At 36.2% G+C, this 16,504-nt stretch overlaps 1 protein-coding gene across 2 annotated transcripts; it reads left to right on the top strand.

The window, feature by feature from the left end:
• Window positions 1–279: 279 nt before the first annotated feature.
• LOC114302091 (uncharacterized) lies at window positions 280–5,068 on the top strand. 2 transcript variants are annotated; one of them, XM_028247058.2, is made up of 7 exons: window positions 280–495; window positions 626–725; window positions 1,604–1,699; window positions 3,036–3,098; window positions 3,184–3,290; window positions 3,761–4,100; window positions 4,202–5,068. In XM_028247058.2, exons 1-6 carry the CDS (start codon window positions 388–390, stop codon window positions 3,917–3,919), a joined length of 633 nt encoding a protein of 210 aa, XP_028102859.2. In that variant the 5' UTR covers window positions 280–387; the 3' UTR covers window positions 3,920–4,100; window positions 4,202–5,068. The 2 variants fall into 2 exon arrangements, with proteins under 2 accessions (XP_028102859.2, XP_082734137.1); XM_082878011.1 differs by lacking the exons at window positions 3,761–4,100; window positions 4,202–5,068 and adding an exon at window positions 3,411–3,642 and having other exon boundaries at window positions 289–495.
• Window positions 5,069–16,504: the final 11,436 nt, after the last annotated feature.

The following is a 16,504-nucleotide window of genomic DNA, read 5'->3' as shown; positions in this document are numbered from 1 at the left end:
GTTAATTTTTTGCATTAGGACTGTAGCACTCTGTTGCTGCTGCACATTAATTTTGGACTTGCTGAGAGACTCACTTATGTAGGAGACTGTTCCATGCACTCTTCCTACAACAAAGAAACCACTTAGTTTTTAAGATATTCAAAACCATCTGGTTCTAGATTTCTTGGATCCTTAATCATAAGCTGCAAACAAAAAATGCTTTAATTGTTATACTACACTCGAAAAAAATTGACCAAAAAAAGGCTTTCTTGAAATTTTAACCAGCAAGTGTGTGGTCTGGTCTCATGTTTAGAACAAATCATTCTTAATGATTGATCATAGAAATGATATTGCTACTATTTTTGCTTTAATTGTTGGTAGGCAGCTGGATCCTTTAACCACCATTGGATGCAATACTCAACTACAGTGCCAAATGATCCTGACACACATGAGGACTTCATGCCCGCTAATAAGCTTCAGAATTCTGACCTTTCTTTGAAGGACATTGTTGAGCAGGTTGACAGTAGTCGTCTGTACCTTTCACATTAGATATTGAGTCCTTTTTTTTCTCTCTCTAATTATCCAGATTAAAGTTTGAGTCTTTTTTTTAGTCTTTTTTATTGATAGCTTTTGGCTTCTATGGCAGGATGTCAATGACATCCCTGTGATGATTTACATGAAAGGAGTGCCTGGTCTTCCACGGTGTGGATTCAGCTCATTAGCAATGAGAGTGTTGAAAGAATATAGTACGTGTTCTGTTGCTTCGTTTTACAACAATATGCATACATTCCCTGGTTTAGTTGAGGCTTGAGCAACCATATATTTATGTGAGATTCAATAATTTATGCTTTTTTATGTGGTCTATATGTGACTATTTGGTATGGTAGGTGGCCTCTTCTAAATTTTTGAAGTATCTATGTTAGACACTGAACACTTGAGTAAGGGTATACCATATATGATATGTGACCAACATGCTTATTTAGAGATGCATCCATCAAGTATGGATACATAGGCAGGTTTACTATGCACAATACTCCCGTTGTATGCATAAAATGTTGTATGTTAGTTTGTAAACTTCATTTTATCATAACAAATAAAAGAAATATTTTATAAATATGATCTCTAGCCTTTTCTTGGTATCCTTGGATATGAATATTAGATAAAGTTGAAACTTGAACACATACCTTCGAAGAAGTACAGAAACTGGCATGTGGCACGAGACGGACATGACATCGACACACTAACATAGAGTTTTTCAAAAAAATAAAGGACACATCACGTGGGGGACACATGCAAAATATATAGTTTTATATATTTATTGTATGACATATATAAGCATAAACCATTAGTATATGTCATATATGTGAATAATCAATCCAGAGATAATCACTGTGTTTGGTTGTGGTTTTTTTAATATGGTTTTTTGAAAATTTTATACAACTTGTTTGGTTATTCTGAAAAATGAGTTCTGTTTTCAAAAAAAATAATCATCTGATTCTTCACGTGATGGGAATAGGTAGGCTTTAGTAGAATCTACTTCTACTCCTCTTCATAGCCTCCGCCTTGCTCTTTATTACCTTTACCAAACGTTTTACCACATCTTCACTTTCGTTGATATGCGAAGGTCGGCAACACCAAAGCAACAACGACGGCCAGCGACAAAGACTGTTCAGGTGTGGTCGCTTTGAGCTCAGGGTGACGAAGATCCGACGACAAAGAGGTTAGTCGCACTATTTTTGGTTCATCATGTTTTCATTTTGATCTCTATTTCCCCCTTCCATTTTGCAAGTGTTCTTCTTCATAAATTTGTAGGAAATGAAATTTTGTTCAACAAATCTATTCTTTACGGTAGCATTTAGACGAAAATGGTACTTCAATCTCGAGACTGAAGTTTTATATGTAAACCTAAAACTGGTGTGGTTTGTTTTATACACCAAATCCCTAGTTGAATCTGAAAATCCCTTTCAGATTATGAATGTTTAGTTCGCTGCTTTGCTTTTGGAAAATAATTTAATCATCTGAAACCAAAAGAAATTTCTCTACCTTCGGGTAACTAGTTTTGATTTCAGACTATATTTTCCACATTTCGGACATACAAAGCACAGATTTTATGCTTTTCATTTGGGAAATTAGCTTGATCATATTTTGTTAAGTTCGTCATAGTTTCCCCTCTCCCAACTGTGGTTCCAAAATCGGTATTGAAGTCCTTCTCTTATATGAAAATGAAGCAGATTTTTTGTTGGGTTCACTCTTCTGGTTTGGTGTACAAAATGGGGGCTTCAGCAAGGTTAAACAATTCCCATTTTACTTAGCAAAAATCAAATTAGCAATGGTTAGCTAAACCATAATTTTGACGCCATGATTTATTATTATGAAAGGGTCCAAATGGTCCAAAACATATTATTTACCAGTGCTTAAATAATTTTAACTCCGTGATTTATTATTATTAACTGGTCCAAATGGTGCTTCCAATATGCATATATGCATATTATTTTGGATTTTTTGGGTCAAAATAAACAAAGTGAAGAAGCAAAACTCATCACCTACCTATATGCCTGAACAATTGAATAGCTTGCATAAATCTTATCAATGAAATGTAAGCACTTCAAAGAACTTCAAAGAATTGTATAGAATGATTCCTAAGTTATAAGGCGTTAAATTATAGTGTACTACACTAGCATCAAAACCGATATTATGCACAAAAGATTTGAAATTTAATTAGAAAGTGTTTTTAAAGATTTATTAACAAGTATGGTGGGTTTGTTCATTTTTTTCTAATCATAATCAGTATTAGATTTTAATTAAAAATAAAATGTGAATTGAGAAGGAGAAAAGGATACGTAATTTGACTAACTCATTATTTTTATGTTTTTAAAATGTAAAATCTTATCAATAGTTTGCCTTAGTATAAACAAAATGAAATGTGAAAAGCTAGAGAAGAAGGAAATGTGCAGTTGATGTCATCGTTGTTGATGTAGTCATTTCATCTTTGTCTCCTCCAACAGGAAGTTTTACTTATTTATGTACTTTTATTGTTGTCATCGTTGTTGATGTAGTGACACCATCAGTTTCTTGTGGTCGATTCGATCTCCGTTGTACCAAGATTCGTGAGGAAAGGAGTAAGGTCTTTCAGCCCTTGTAATTGTATTAAATGTATTTTTCTTGAACAAGGCACGTTGAATATTGTTAAAGTGCACTGTGCAGTTCATTTAGGTACACCCCCATTTACTGAACACGCTTTGAAGACGAAGCTAAAGGCAGCACACACACCAGACTCTATTGCATCTTCTTTTGCTGAAAACGACATGGAGGTAAATATTACTTTGCTGCATTTCGTAAATGTGTTACATGCAATGTTTACCGAAACAAGAATGCATTAAAACACCGTAACTCTATTCCTTGTGAATGTTTTTTTTTTTTTTTGTACACAGCATATTACATTATACCAAACGTGCTTGTTTACACATACGAAATACCTGTATACATGTAACACATTTCTAGTCAATTTGTTTGACTTGTTGCAACTTATGCTATGAAATTTGTTGCCATGTGCAACATGTCAGTACTGTAGTACAAAAGAAACCAATTGTCATCCGTGCAGTACTATACACTTGTGACTGTACACAAATGTTCATTTTTCTTCCTTGCGTTAACCACTCGCTTGTCATTTCTATTCGAATTTGTAAGTTGCTATTTTCAAGAATTATGTAAGACCTCATCACTTAACATTTACCCATGACACATGACAAATTATCACATGTGTAATACATGTATTTCATAGATGGACAGTGAGGGGTTCGTTGAGGATGTGCAAGAACTGAGGTTGTGGACAAGTAGGATTGAGTTGGCCTTCATCCAATTGATGGCCGAGGAGGTGAAGCAAGACCCTTCGTTAACCAAAAAAAAACTCTTTCACCACAAGGCATTGGACTTGAATTGACGACGAGCTGTACAGTCAGTTCAAAGTTAGGTACACAGTTAACCGTTTGAAACAAAAGTATCACCGCATCAAGCAAGCTTACAATACATTCGTGAAATTGAAAAAGCATACCGGGTTCGGTTGGGATGAGCAGAGAAAAACGGTCATCGCCCCGAATGATGTCTGGGATCACTATGTTAAGGTAACAACCAGCACCGTAGGATTGAGTACAACCTTCATACTGCAGTACATTAACTGAAAAAAATCTTATTTACCATATCTTTGGTTGTCTTATTTTTGTAGGCACATCCCAGAGCAAAAGTGTTCAAGAAAAAGGGTCTAGACCACATTGACTTGTTAGACGTCCTCTTTGCCAACTCCCAAGCCACTGGCACACTTGCCTGTGCTTCAACCCAAGGACCCCCAACCTCTGATGAAGAAAGAGATATCCAAAGTGCATCCTTTGGTGTTGGAATCAACTCAAATACCGATTCTATCCCTATTGATGATGACATTGACGGAGATGATGACCCGAAGGTAGGTGGGAGTAGTGGCAACAATGGTGGGCGAAAGGGTGCACACTTTGATTTGGCACTTGATACATGGACTGCCACAAACCTTGCAAAAAAAGAATTTTTTGCTCTCCAGAACAAAATGGCTGAAGTGAGCCAGGCCGAGAAAAAACAAAACTCCATTGCAGCATGTATCCAATGTTTGGAAACAATGGACGAAATCACTCTCGACCAATACGTTAAGGCATGTGAGAGTTTCCGCGATAAAGCAACGAGGAAAATGTTCATGCAGATGCTACCCAACATGCAGATGCATTGGGTTCGTAAGCTTGCTTAGGAATTATGGACTTTGTACGGATGCAATTTTGTTTTGTTCAGCATCCAAGTTGTTGTATGTCAACGTATGTAGCTAAAACACTAAAAATCGGCGCCTACTTTTTTTTTTTTTTTTAATCCATGTATTTCATCTGTCAACTATGGTTATGTAAGGAAGTTATGGACTTTGATACCTGTCATGCATAATGAGGTGGGATTCTATGGATACAAGGTGTTGTCATTTATTCTGATGTTCAAGTGGGAAAATCCAAGTTCATTGACAATTCTGATGTTCGCATTTTAAATTTTTGTTAAAGTGATTTGTAATGCTTGTGTGTCCTTTTAAGAAAAGTGTTTGTGATTATTACTTTCAAAGGAGAGCTGATTACTTTCACAAGTGTTTGTGATTTTCTGCTTCTGTCTCTTTTTATTTTACGGAGATTCCTTTTGATTAGTACGGATTGAAGGGTTTAGGAAAATGTTTGCAATCTTTTGCTTCACTTTAGTGGTTTTGGTGGACTTCTTGTCGTACACCAACTATTGTAATGTTTATTTTCTTTTACTACTCAAATTTCTTTTCTTGCACTTAAAAATCCTAGTGAAACAATGTGGAAAATTAGAAAGAATTTGAATAAAGATGTTTGAATTACGAAACTGCCTCTTACCTCTCCACTTTTGTGTTGAATTGGCTCATAGTTTCCACATATTCCATTTGGGCCATTATTTAGCATGTAAAAGTTTGTTAGTTGTTGTTTCTGGTTTTTTTGGTAACACATGTCTAGGGGATGAGGGCTATGAAAATGTTATGGACTTGTATCACTACAAAAGAAATTTAGTACTATAATGTTATGGATGGATAATATTATGGATTTATGTATCGATTGAATTACATTTTCATGTTCATCTTACTTTCTTCGTGTTTACAAAAATGGACCCCAGTAACTCAACAAATCCGTTCGATATGGACGCCGCAATAAACATTCAGTCAAATGAATTTCCCAACTACGACCACATCACGGCGGAGATGGATTCAAGTGGGGAAAGCTTGGAGACCGAGGACAACACAGACAGCGAGGACAGTCCGGATAGCGCTGATATTGAGGATAGTGAAGACAGTATTGCAGCGCAGTTGAGGTCGTCATTTATTGCATTAGACGATGATGACATGGACTTTGCCATGGTATGCCAGATGTGGGAATCAACCAATGGAATTCCGGGGAAGCAGCCCCAACGGACATGTCCGTACACTGGAGAAATGTACACTCAACATTTATTGAATGGTCATCCACGCACAATTCGGGAGGTCTTGCGGATGGATGCTCCAACGTTCAGGTCCCTTAGTGATGAATTGAAACGCAGAGAGTTCATAAAGGTGGACAAGAACAGGTTATCTATAGAGCAATCACTTGCTATATTTTTGCATGTATGTAGACATAGTGAAAGATATAGACTTGCGGCTGATCGTTTTCAACACTCAACGGAAACCATTCACAGACATTTCAAAATTATGATGAGAGCATTGTGTCGTCTTGCTGTCCTTATCATTCGACCTCCTGACCCGAATGTTATTCCTCCTAAAATTCGAAACAACCTGAAGCGTTACCCATGGTTTAAGGTTTGCTTGGGATCCCTTGTTTTTTTGTAATTTTCTGACGAGTATGCAATGAAATTTGGGTGCAGACAAATGTAATAATTATCATATTTGCGTAATGTAGGACTGTATTGGGGCAATCGATGGTACACACATTGCAGCGCATGCACCTGCTTCAAAGAGAACTGCATATCGTGGTAAGAAGGTTGCACTAACACAAAATGTTCTTGCAGCATGCTCATTTGACCTCAAATTTACTTTTGTTTATCCCGGTTGGAAAGGTAGTGCAACTGATTCACGAGTGTTATCCGATGTGCTTACACGCCCCGATGTATCCTTCCCACTTCCTCCTACAGGTAAGGGTTTTGGTTTGTAATGACGACGCTTTTAAAAGTTTACTTGAAAATAGTTTCTAATAAACTTGTGTTAATGTAACATACTCATGTAGGTAAATATTACTTGGTCGATGCGGGTTTCACAAATATGATGGGATTCCTCGCACCATATCGTTCAAAACGCTATCATTTGGACCAATTTTGTGGACGTCGACGTCGTCCAAATGGGTATAAGGAGTTGTTTAATTATCGGCATTCATCACTAAGAAATGTGATAGAACGAAGCTTTGGGGTGTTGAAGAATCATTTTTCTATATTGAGATCTATGCCGAACTACATGCAAGTGCGACAAGGCACAATAGTTACAGCATGTTGTGCTTGTCACAACTAGATTCGCATGCACTCTGCAAACGATCCATGGTTTAGCAGGGGCGGTAATGCACGTGCGGGGCAAGCAGCACCCGCAACTCCTGCGGTAGGAATTTCCAATGAAGCAGATAAAGTCACGAATGAAATGGTTTAACTTCGTGATGAAATTGCGACAGCAATGTGGAATAACCATAGGGTTCATCCATAGTACCACATTAAATTTGTCATTTGTATTGTTCAATTGGATAATCTTTTGTGGTTAGAATTATGTAAGACTTATGAATTTTGTTTAACTTATGTGTTGCGGTAGAACATATGGATATATGTAGTGACCCTTGTTGATGTTAGTGCACCGAATATTGTATGGATGCTTGCATTGCCTTAGTAAGTTGTCAACTTCTCTTATATAAATTTCGGTTATGAATGTTTAGATTTAAAATTTGTTTGACATTTTCATAAGCATAGCAGGAAAAAAATTCACACATATTCCTTTATGCATTTTCTGTTATGAATGTTTAGTATAAAATTGTATATGGATATTGGCTTTGGTAACAAAAGGTGTGCATTGTCCCACCCAAATGTCTTATATTTGCTTGTTTATTTTTTTCCCTAATCTGTTTGTCTCTCTATCTATCATCCATGGAAAGACTATGGTACATATAGGTACATTTTTCTTTTTTTATTATTTACACAGACAACCCAGAACTATTTTTTAGTTTGACTATTTATTTAAATTTCATGGAAATTCAACGATTTTGAATATAAATATAAACATAAATATATGATGTTTTAAATCGTAAAAATGTAAAAAAAAAAATTATGATTTCATAAATAAATTTACACATCGATTCACATTTTTTTTAATGCCAATTTGAAATAATTGGGCGCTTTTTTGAAATTACAGTTTTCGGAAATTTGTACATAAATTCACTGTGTTTTTTGGAAATTTGTATAAATTTATGTTTTTTGAAAATTTGTATAAATTTACCATTTTTGCAAATTTGTAAATAAATTTTGATTATTTTGAAATTTTTTACATAAATTTGCCAAGCGTACGATTCTGTGAATACAAATTTATGATTTCATTTTGTGCATAGCATTTATGAAAATTTGATTATACGAAATAAATTTTTTAATGCCAATTTAGAAAAAAAAAATTACATTTTCTATGGTTGTAATGAGTGAAAATTTTATAAAAAAGTGATACAGTTAATGGTAAGATATATACCCATAAATGGGTACATGCCACATTATGTTTTCATAAAACCAAGCATGTATATATATATATATATATAATGTACCTGAGAGAATGTTTTGATGTAATTTTTTTTGTGTTTTTTTAATTGTTTCAATCATTAACTTGGAGGGAAATTTGAAATTGTAATGATGTATTTTTTGGAAAACCAAGCAAGGATTTGTTTTTTAAAAAATGGTTTTCAAATCACTTTTTCAAAAAAAATTTCAAAAAAACGCAACCAAGCATGGTGAATAGTTCTTAAAGTCTAAAAAAGATGAGAATAGGTATGAATTTACTTTCTTTGTTTGTTTTATTTATTTTTATTTTTTTATTTATTGCTGGATTCCAAGTTATTTTATTTAAACTTTTAATTTGTTTTATATATGTTTAAGCAATAGACATGTGTTTTACAAGTGTCTGAATTGTGTCCAAGTTTTGAAAAAATTTAAAAATAGTTGGACATGCTTGGATGTGTTTGACTAGTGTCATTGTCATGTCAGTGTACACCAAGTGTTCGTGCTTCTTGATATACCTCCACCCAAAACTTGCATTTGGGTGTTAGTCAGCTATGTCAAAATGACAAATTAAAGAGCATTTTTGTTTTTGTTTTTGTTTTTGTTTTTGTTTTTGTTTTTTTTTAAAAAGAATAGTTGTGAGAGATGACCATGTAGTTGGGTTAAGTTGTCTTAGGAAAGTACAAGAAGACGAGACAATGGAAGCTCTAAAAGAGGAGCTGACTGGAGCTAATTTTGTAGCTGGAATTTTATTTAGTGCCGTACTTCTTGAACTTTGAGCTGGGCCTTGCACCTTGCCAACTTGACTACTTTAAGTTGTTTGTGGCATTCTTGCTATTGATGTGCTTTTATCAGATGTTCCTTTGAGTGCCAGAAACATATTGGAAGATCCTGAGCTTAAGAATGCTGTCAAATCATTCAGGTAACGTAGTACTTGATATCATTCTCTAGAACATCAATTTAGCATTGTTATACATCTAGAGAGCAGCAAGAGCCCGCTTCTCAGATATATAGCACCCTCATATTGCCAATTCTTAATAATACAGGATAAACTCAAATTACTGTAATAATTGACATTATTGTTTGTTGGAGATATCAGTTTGCATCAGGGGCAATGGTTGTAAAATTGTATAAGTTTTTTAAGGTGTATGACTGCGTGTTCTGTTTTTGCATTTTGTTTTCTTGATGTTTCAAGAACTGAGCTAGTGCATAGATTTTATCTTTTCAATTGTGTCACGCCCTCAAAATAGACCCATTATATATATATACAATTGACATGCATTATTTAAAGAAAACAATTTATTAATTCATTCATCAGAGTATTACTAAATAAAAGCATTACATGTAACATCGAATAAAATGCCCTACAGGCTTACATCTTTCCAAGCCAACACTTGGATACAAAATATGAGTTCTAACTCAAATACAAATAAATCCCTTGGCTTGATTATTTATCAAATGAAAACAAACAATTAAAGATAGTCTTCACAATCCAAATCCTTCCAAGCTAAGTCCTGGGAGGTAGCTTATCACCTAGACCTGAAAATGATGTTCCCATAAAGGGTGAGCCACAGCCCAGTAGAAATATACTAAACCAAATATAAGCATTGAATAAAGCAATAGCATTCAATAGATGGTTAACCAAGATAATCAATTTCAACATTTTACAGTCTCATAACTCTAATGTCAATGACACGTTCCACTTTCCAACATTATCAATATGGCTCAGAACCCGGCCAAACTTACAGCAGTGCATTATAAACATCATATTCATCTTCTTCCCATGCCAACAAACAAATGAGACTCAAGCTCAAATCAAAACACTTCATACTTCCAGATTGATACACATTTTAGTGCTGTATCAATAAAAACACTTGTATATAAATAAGCACACATAAAAGTGATGCTAATGGAGTCCATCCCCTATCTCCTCCCAAACAAAATCCGGTTTAGAGGTCCATCCCCTATCTTCCCCTAAACCGTGGAGTACATCCCCTATCTCCTCCCACACAAAACAATGTATGCAAATGCAATGCTCAATCAATACACGTATTTTCTGTATCAATGCAATAGTCAAACTTAATGACTTAACCAATGTGATTAGTTTCAGTTATTCCTAATCCACATGCAATGTCTACAACAATCACGACTATCCTCCACCGATAGCCCAAAACAGTTATTTCTAGACTGGAGATAAATATATCAACAATTCAATGGGCGAGTGATTTACATTATCCAACTACACCATTTAAGCAATAAATTTCCCAATTTCAAGAATTTAACCAAATTCCCCAATTCCCTTAAATTAATTATACAAATTAATTAATTTAAACAACTAGGGTTTTTCCCCAAAATCACCAAAGTACCCCAACATATCAAAATACTAAAACTTAGAACAAAACTTATAAGATGGAGTAGGAAATCCCTACCTCGAAGAAATAGCCCCAAAAGAGAAGATGGAGATGAAAGCCCAAACTCAAAAGTGCTCCAAACTACCAACAATTCAGATTAAATGGAAGCCCTCGACCCACTCTATCTTTTTAATATAGGATCTAAGGTAGAAACTCACTCTAAGTAGATCAATCCTAAGAGAAAGATGCGTAGAGGGAGAGAGAACTCGTACCTAGGGTTTTGGAATCTGAAAGGGAATGAAAAACTGATCTGAAACACGTTGCTGCCTATTTAAACCTGACAGGCTCGCTCGAGCGAAGAATTGGTCGCTCGAGCGACCAGACACAGAAAATATACGCTCGAGCCAAGAAAACCTTGCTCGAGCCAACAACCCAAAAGCTCGCTCGAGCGAAAGAAAACTCGATCGAGCGAAGAACCCAAACCCTCAGGTCTGTAACCAGACTCACGCTCGAGCGAAGGAACTATTGCTCGAGCGAAGAACGAACTAACTCGCTCGAGCGAAGAAAAGCTCGCTCGAGCCAAGAATGCAAAGCTACAGGTCCAAACCAGACGCAAACTCTCGCTCGAGCTACCAAACCCCAGCTCGAGCGAAGAACCAAAACAACATCTCGCTCGAGCGACAAACTCCTCGCTCGAGCAAAGATCCAAAATTCTGGACAGCAACACTTGGTTTCTAAACCCCACCAACCTGAAACAGACCTGCCCAAACACATCCTATAATTCCAAATGAGAAAAATAAGGGACAACAACAACAACAATTATACAATGACAGAATCTACGGAACCTAAGTCCGGATACAATAATCAAACGAGAAAAGACCGGGGTCGCTATAAATTGCCCCCTTGCAATAAAAGTAGCTGATGTTAGTGAATAATTTTTAATGTGAGACTTAATGTTTCTTGTTGTTTCCTTATCTTTGGGGAAAATTACATGGACCTCTCCTGAGGGATCTGACAATTATAAGGACCTCCCCTGTAGATACCTCAGGGGATCCATGTAAAAAAAAAAAAAAAGTAGGCAGAGAACTTGTTTTAAGAACATGATATCATAAAAATAGAGTATATTTATTCTAAAATTAACATGGAGTGGAACTTAAAATGAATTTCCTAATGATGTATTTGAATAGCGGTTATTTTAAGTGAGGTTTCAATTTATCTAATTGAATGCTCCATCCAACAGTGGCTAAAGGATACATGGCCATGCCAGAATATTTTCAAAAGTTGGTGAACACTTGTTCAGGCAGTTTTTCATTTATCAAATTTATTTCCTTTTCAACAGTTTACTTTTATAGTAATTTTCCTTGTTGCCTTATTGATGAAGGTATATGTTTATCTTTTCGAAAAATTACACGAACCTTCCCTAATAATCACCCAAATTACAACTGCCTTGGAAACGGGCACAGGCCATGGGACATGATAATTTCAAAAAATTCAAGACATGGATACAGTGGGGGGATATGTAAAAAAAATATTTTATTTGCTATGTATGTAAATATTACATTCATAAATAACTAAAATTAATAAAAACCAACACTAATTTAACATAAAAAAAACTAAATTTTAATTAACCAGAGACTAAGGCTTTGTTTGGCATGTGCTAAGCAATTATCTTATTTGGATCACATTACCTCTTATTTGGGTCACATCACCTCTCTACCATATCACTTCAACCCCAACCCACATTTCACATTTTTTGTTAAAAAGTCAAAAAGTATACTAATTTAACACTTCCCAAACAACCCCTAAATCTGTGTTGCATTAGGCTCCAAGGATTGTTAGAAGGTTGTTTCTCCACTTCACAAATGTGTTTCAGATGTGTGTTACATTGCCGATGATTTCATATGATTTTTATATTTTTTTAAAAACCAATCATTTTGTTTCCAAATATTCTAATATGACCCTAGAAATTACCTTTGAAAAATTAAAATAAGACTTGTCATGTCCCGAATCGTGTCCCACCATGTCTAATGTGTCTCTCGCCATGTTTACATGCACCCCTGTTGTGTATCCTTAAAAAAATGTACACGACTACAACACTTATTTTGAAGTGTCATTACTTAATAGATAGTTGATCCCATTAGCATAGGACAATGACATTGACTCCCCTAACATTTGAGTAGGCATATCATTGAGTGCCTCGCCGTTAGGTGCCAAGAAAGAGAGATGGATGGAATATTATGGTGTAGATAATTTTTGGATTAAATTTTCTATTTTTACCCTTCAAGAAATGGGTCAACTCTTTAACCTTTACCAGTTTACCTTTAGTCACTCTTACTCTTCTTCCCTATCCATTCCCTTTCTTTTTGTGTTCCCCCTTCCCCTCTCTTGGACTTCCCTGCCACTTACCAAGCCACGGCCGCCTCCCACCCCACCCCATTGCCCCCAACAATCCCTCCCCTCATGCCGCTACCTCAGCTTCCCAAACACCACGCCTTTCATTCCCTTAATTCCATCGTGTTACCACCAACCTCTCACCTCAATTTTCTTGCCACCAAACCTTCTCGCCCAAGCACAAATGAGAGATATATAGCTTGGCTCTAGGTTCATGCTGATGATGATCACCAGTGGCCTCCACGTCAAACCCCATTGCCTTCCATGGCCCTCTAACGCCGCCTCCAACGCAATCCTAGCTGCAACCCCAACCCTAGTGCCATTATCCAACACCTTCCAACTTCAAAGCCCCCTTTTCCTTTATCAACTGAACACGCTTGATTTATGTTTTTTTTTTCCCTTGATTGCTTAACTTATGGATTTTATTTTTTTGGAAGGGGCTTAATTTAGGGCCGACAGAGAGGGTGTTTGATGAATTAAGGGTAGAGGTTTTTTTTTCTTTTTTTGGCTTGATTATGTTGTGTATTGTATTATTTTTGGTTTTGTTGTTCTTTGTGTGTGGTGGCAGTGGTCGATGTTGGATTGTTATAGGGGGAATTGTAGGATAAGGTAGGGTGGAGAAGAGGGCTATGCTTTAGCCTGGGGTAGAGGAGTGTGGTGGAGGAAGGTGAGAAAGATAGAGAGAGGTAGGGTGTAAAAGGGCCTGTCGGCCCGAGGCCTGACCAGGCCTGTCCATATCCCCCCGGGCTAGGACATAGGCTATGGGTTTTTTGGCCTAGCCTAGTCCTAGGCCCATTGGCCCAATCTGAGGCCCGGCCCGCCCGACGCCTAACTTAAATTTTAAGCTATTTTTTATTAAAAAAAAAACTAAAAAAAGCCAAGCCCGCCCCAAGCCCGATTATCCACTAGGCAAAGATTTTGCACAAGTGGTTTGGCCCAATTTTTCGTGGGAGCTTGACAGGCCTGACAGCGGGGCAACCTAGGCCAGGCCAAAATTACACACCTAGAGAGAGGGCATTTTTATCACTTCACATTTTCTATTAACGGAGTTAACTTTTGAGGCGCATTAGGGGATGCCGGTCTCATTGCTCCATACTATTGGGCCTGTTGTTATTTGGGCAATAGTTAGGGGAGGTCCTTGTAATTTGCCCTTCTTTTTTTAATGGTACTTCATTTGTTGTTTTATATATATGGACAAATCTTGATTGAATTTTTCGGGATATGGTTGCATCATATATATATATATATATATATATCCACAAGGTTGCCTGTGTGTCCGTTGCACATGTTGTTGGGATCATTTGTGAGAATAAGCTATTATGCTCAGTTGTCATGACTCTTGATTAATTTATGCAAATTACTGAGAAACAACATTTGCAAACGGAGTCGCTGTTGGTCTCCACAGCAACCATTTTGGTCCAAAATGTTGATAAAAAAATGTCTAGTTTGTAATTGTTTCAATTTGTCCCATGGTCTTTCATTGCAGCAATTGACCCACATTTCCACAGATATTCATCAAAGAGGAGTTTGTTGGAGGATCAGACATCATTCTCAACATGCACCAGGTATTCTCATACCAAAATTGTTATTCTTTAGCGTGGTATACATTGCTTTAATGGTATGGTCTGCCATGTAGACTGGTGAATAGAAGGAAATGCTTAAAGATATTGCAGCCAACTAGGAGAATTAAGAGTAAGTTTATCATTACTGAACATGTAGAGTCACCAAGGAATATAGTTATCTTTGATGATGAAGAATTATGGGATACAAGCATGTTCAGCTTTGAATGTTTGTTGACTTGATCCAATAATGTTTAGTTAAAGTACAGATCCCATCCTTTGATGTTTAATGTTCTTGGCTACCAAAATTTTGAATGTGAGTTTGTGTGGAAAACTTTGTGAATAGTTGGACCATTGAGGATAAAATAAGTTAGCCCTCTCTCTAAGCTTTTAGATGAGTTGATGGCCAATAATTCAACATGGTATCAGAGTTCATATTGCAATCTTCTGGTAAGACAATAGCAAGAATCATATCAACTTGTCTATTCAAGCATACAAAGACATCATGCACGTATTTTGAGGCTCGTCAGTTCTTGTTCTTTTTATTTTATTTCCCTCCAAATTATTTCCTTTTATTTTATTTTTTTTTGTCTTTGTTTTTGTGCTTTACTCTTGCAAGCTGGTAGGTGCCTCCTAAATACATTTGTTAGTAAGCTTGTATGGTATTGGTATTGGTAAGACAGTCCTCTTTCTGCAGGTGTTATGGCAACTAGCCTGGTTGCTCAAGTTGCAGTGGTTCCTCCAATGTTTGAGAGGTCTAGAAACTTCATTTTAAGTAGATTTTGATTTACTAGATGAAGGGTTTGTCGAGTCAAATTCTGACCTAGGTTCATATATGAGGGTCAAGTTTGGCAATGTTACAGCACCAAATTGATGTATGTGTCCTGAGCAGATAAAATATTGTGGTTTACTCTTGCTCTTCCTTAACACGTTCAACCTGATTCATAGTTTGGTTTTGAGGAACATGATTCATCTAGGTGAACCTAATTTTGTGATGAGTGAGGGTTTTGGAATTAGATTTTTTGTATGTTAATTTAATTTTTTTTAAACAACCTGGATTTGGAATACTTCTGTGGTTGGCATGATTCTCTTAAAAAATTGTCATAGTCTATGGACAACAATTGTGAGGGAAACAAGTGTGCGGGCATATTATCAATAGAAGGTTTTAACCAAAATGGTCCTTCACTGTTTTTTCTACTATTCCGGGTTGTATCTCATTCCAATTATTTGAAGATGTTAGGGGTGTTGAGTACCGCCAACATGTAACTTCTTAGTTTTTAATAATGCAATCTTTTTTATTTGTCAGAAAAAAAAAAAAAAAAAAAAAAAAAAAAAAAAAAAGCTATGGTTAGGCAGCGCCTGCTTGGGCTTTGGTTTCAGCAACAAAATTAGCATTCAGCCTATATGTTTTCAAATGTACCAAACTCCTCACTTTCAAGCTGGTGCATGTTTCCTGCATAGCCATATTATAGGCTTGCAAGAAAACTATTCATTGTTACCGGCCAAGAAGTAAGGCTTCATATGCTCCTAGGCCCCCAAAAAGTGAAGGACGACTGCCCTAAAAAAATATAAAATAGTAAAGAGTTCGTTTCTTCCTAAAAAATATGATTTTTTTTTTCTTTTTTCTTTTTTTTTGCTGCATCGTGCAAGAATGATTATACCCTTCTGAACACCTCCTGGTATGAAGCAGGGATGGTGCCAAAGAAAAACAAATATTCAACTTACCTTTAAAAAAGTGTCAACGTAGGGGGTTCTGGTGAAGTTTTTGTTCTGGGCCCTCTTCTTAGTTAATGGACTGATAGTTGAAGGGATGGGATCATGATTTTGACCTCTAGGTTTGCAAGTGAAGGAAGGAATGACGTTAAGATTTCAATGGAGCTGAACCTGCAACCAAACTAAAGAAGGAACCGAAGAAAGCTAGCAGTTCAGTTT

This window comes from Camellia sinensis, chromosome 7 (genome assembly GCF_055761805.1).
Source record: "Camellia sinensis isolate YWXY chromosome 7, ASM5576180v1, whole genome shotgun sequence".
NCBI classification, from domain to species: domain Eukaryota; kingdom Viridiplantae; phylum Streptophyta; class Magnoliopsida; order Ericales; family Theaceae; genus Camellia; species Camellia sinensis.
The sequence above is the reverse complement of the archived record's forward strand: the minus strand, read 5'-3'. Positions and strand labels throughout refer to the sequence as shown.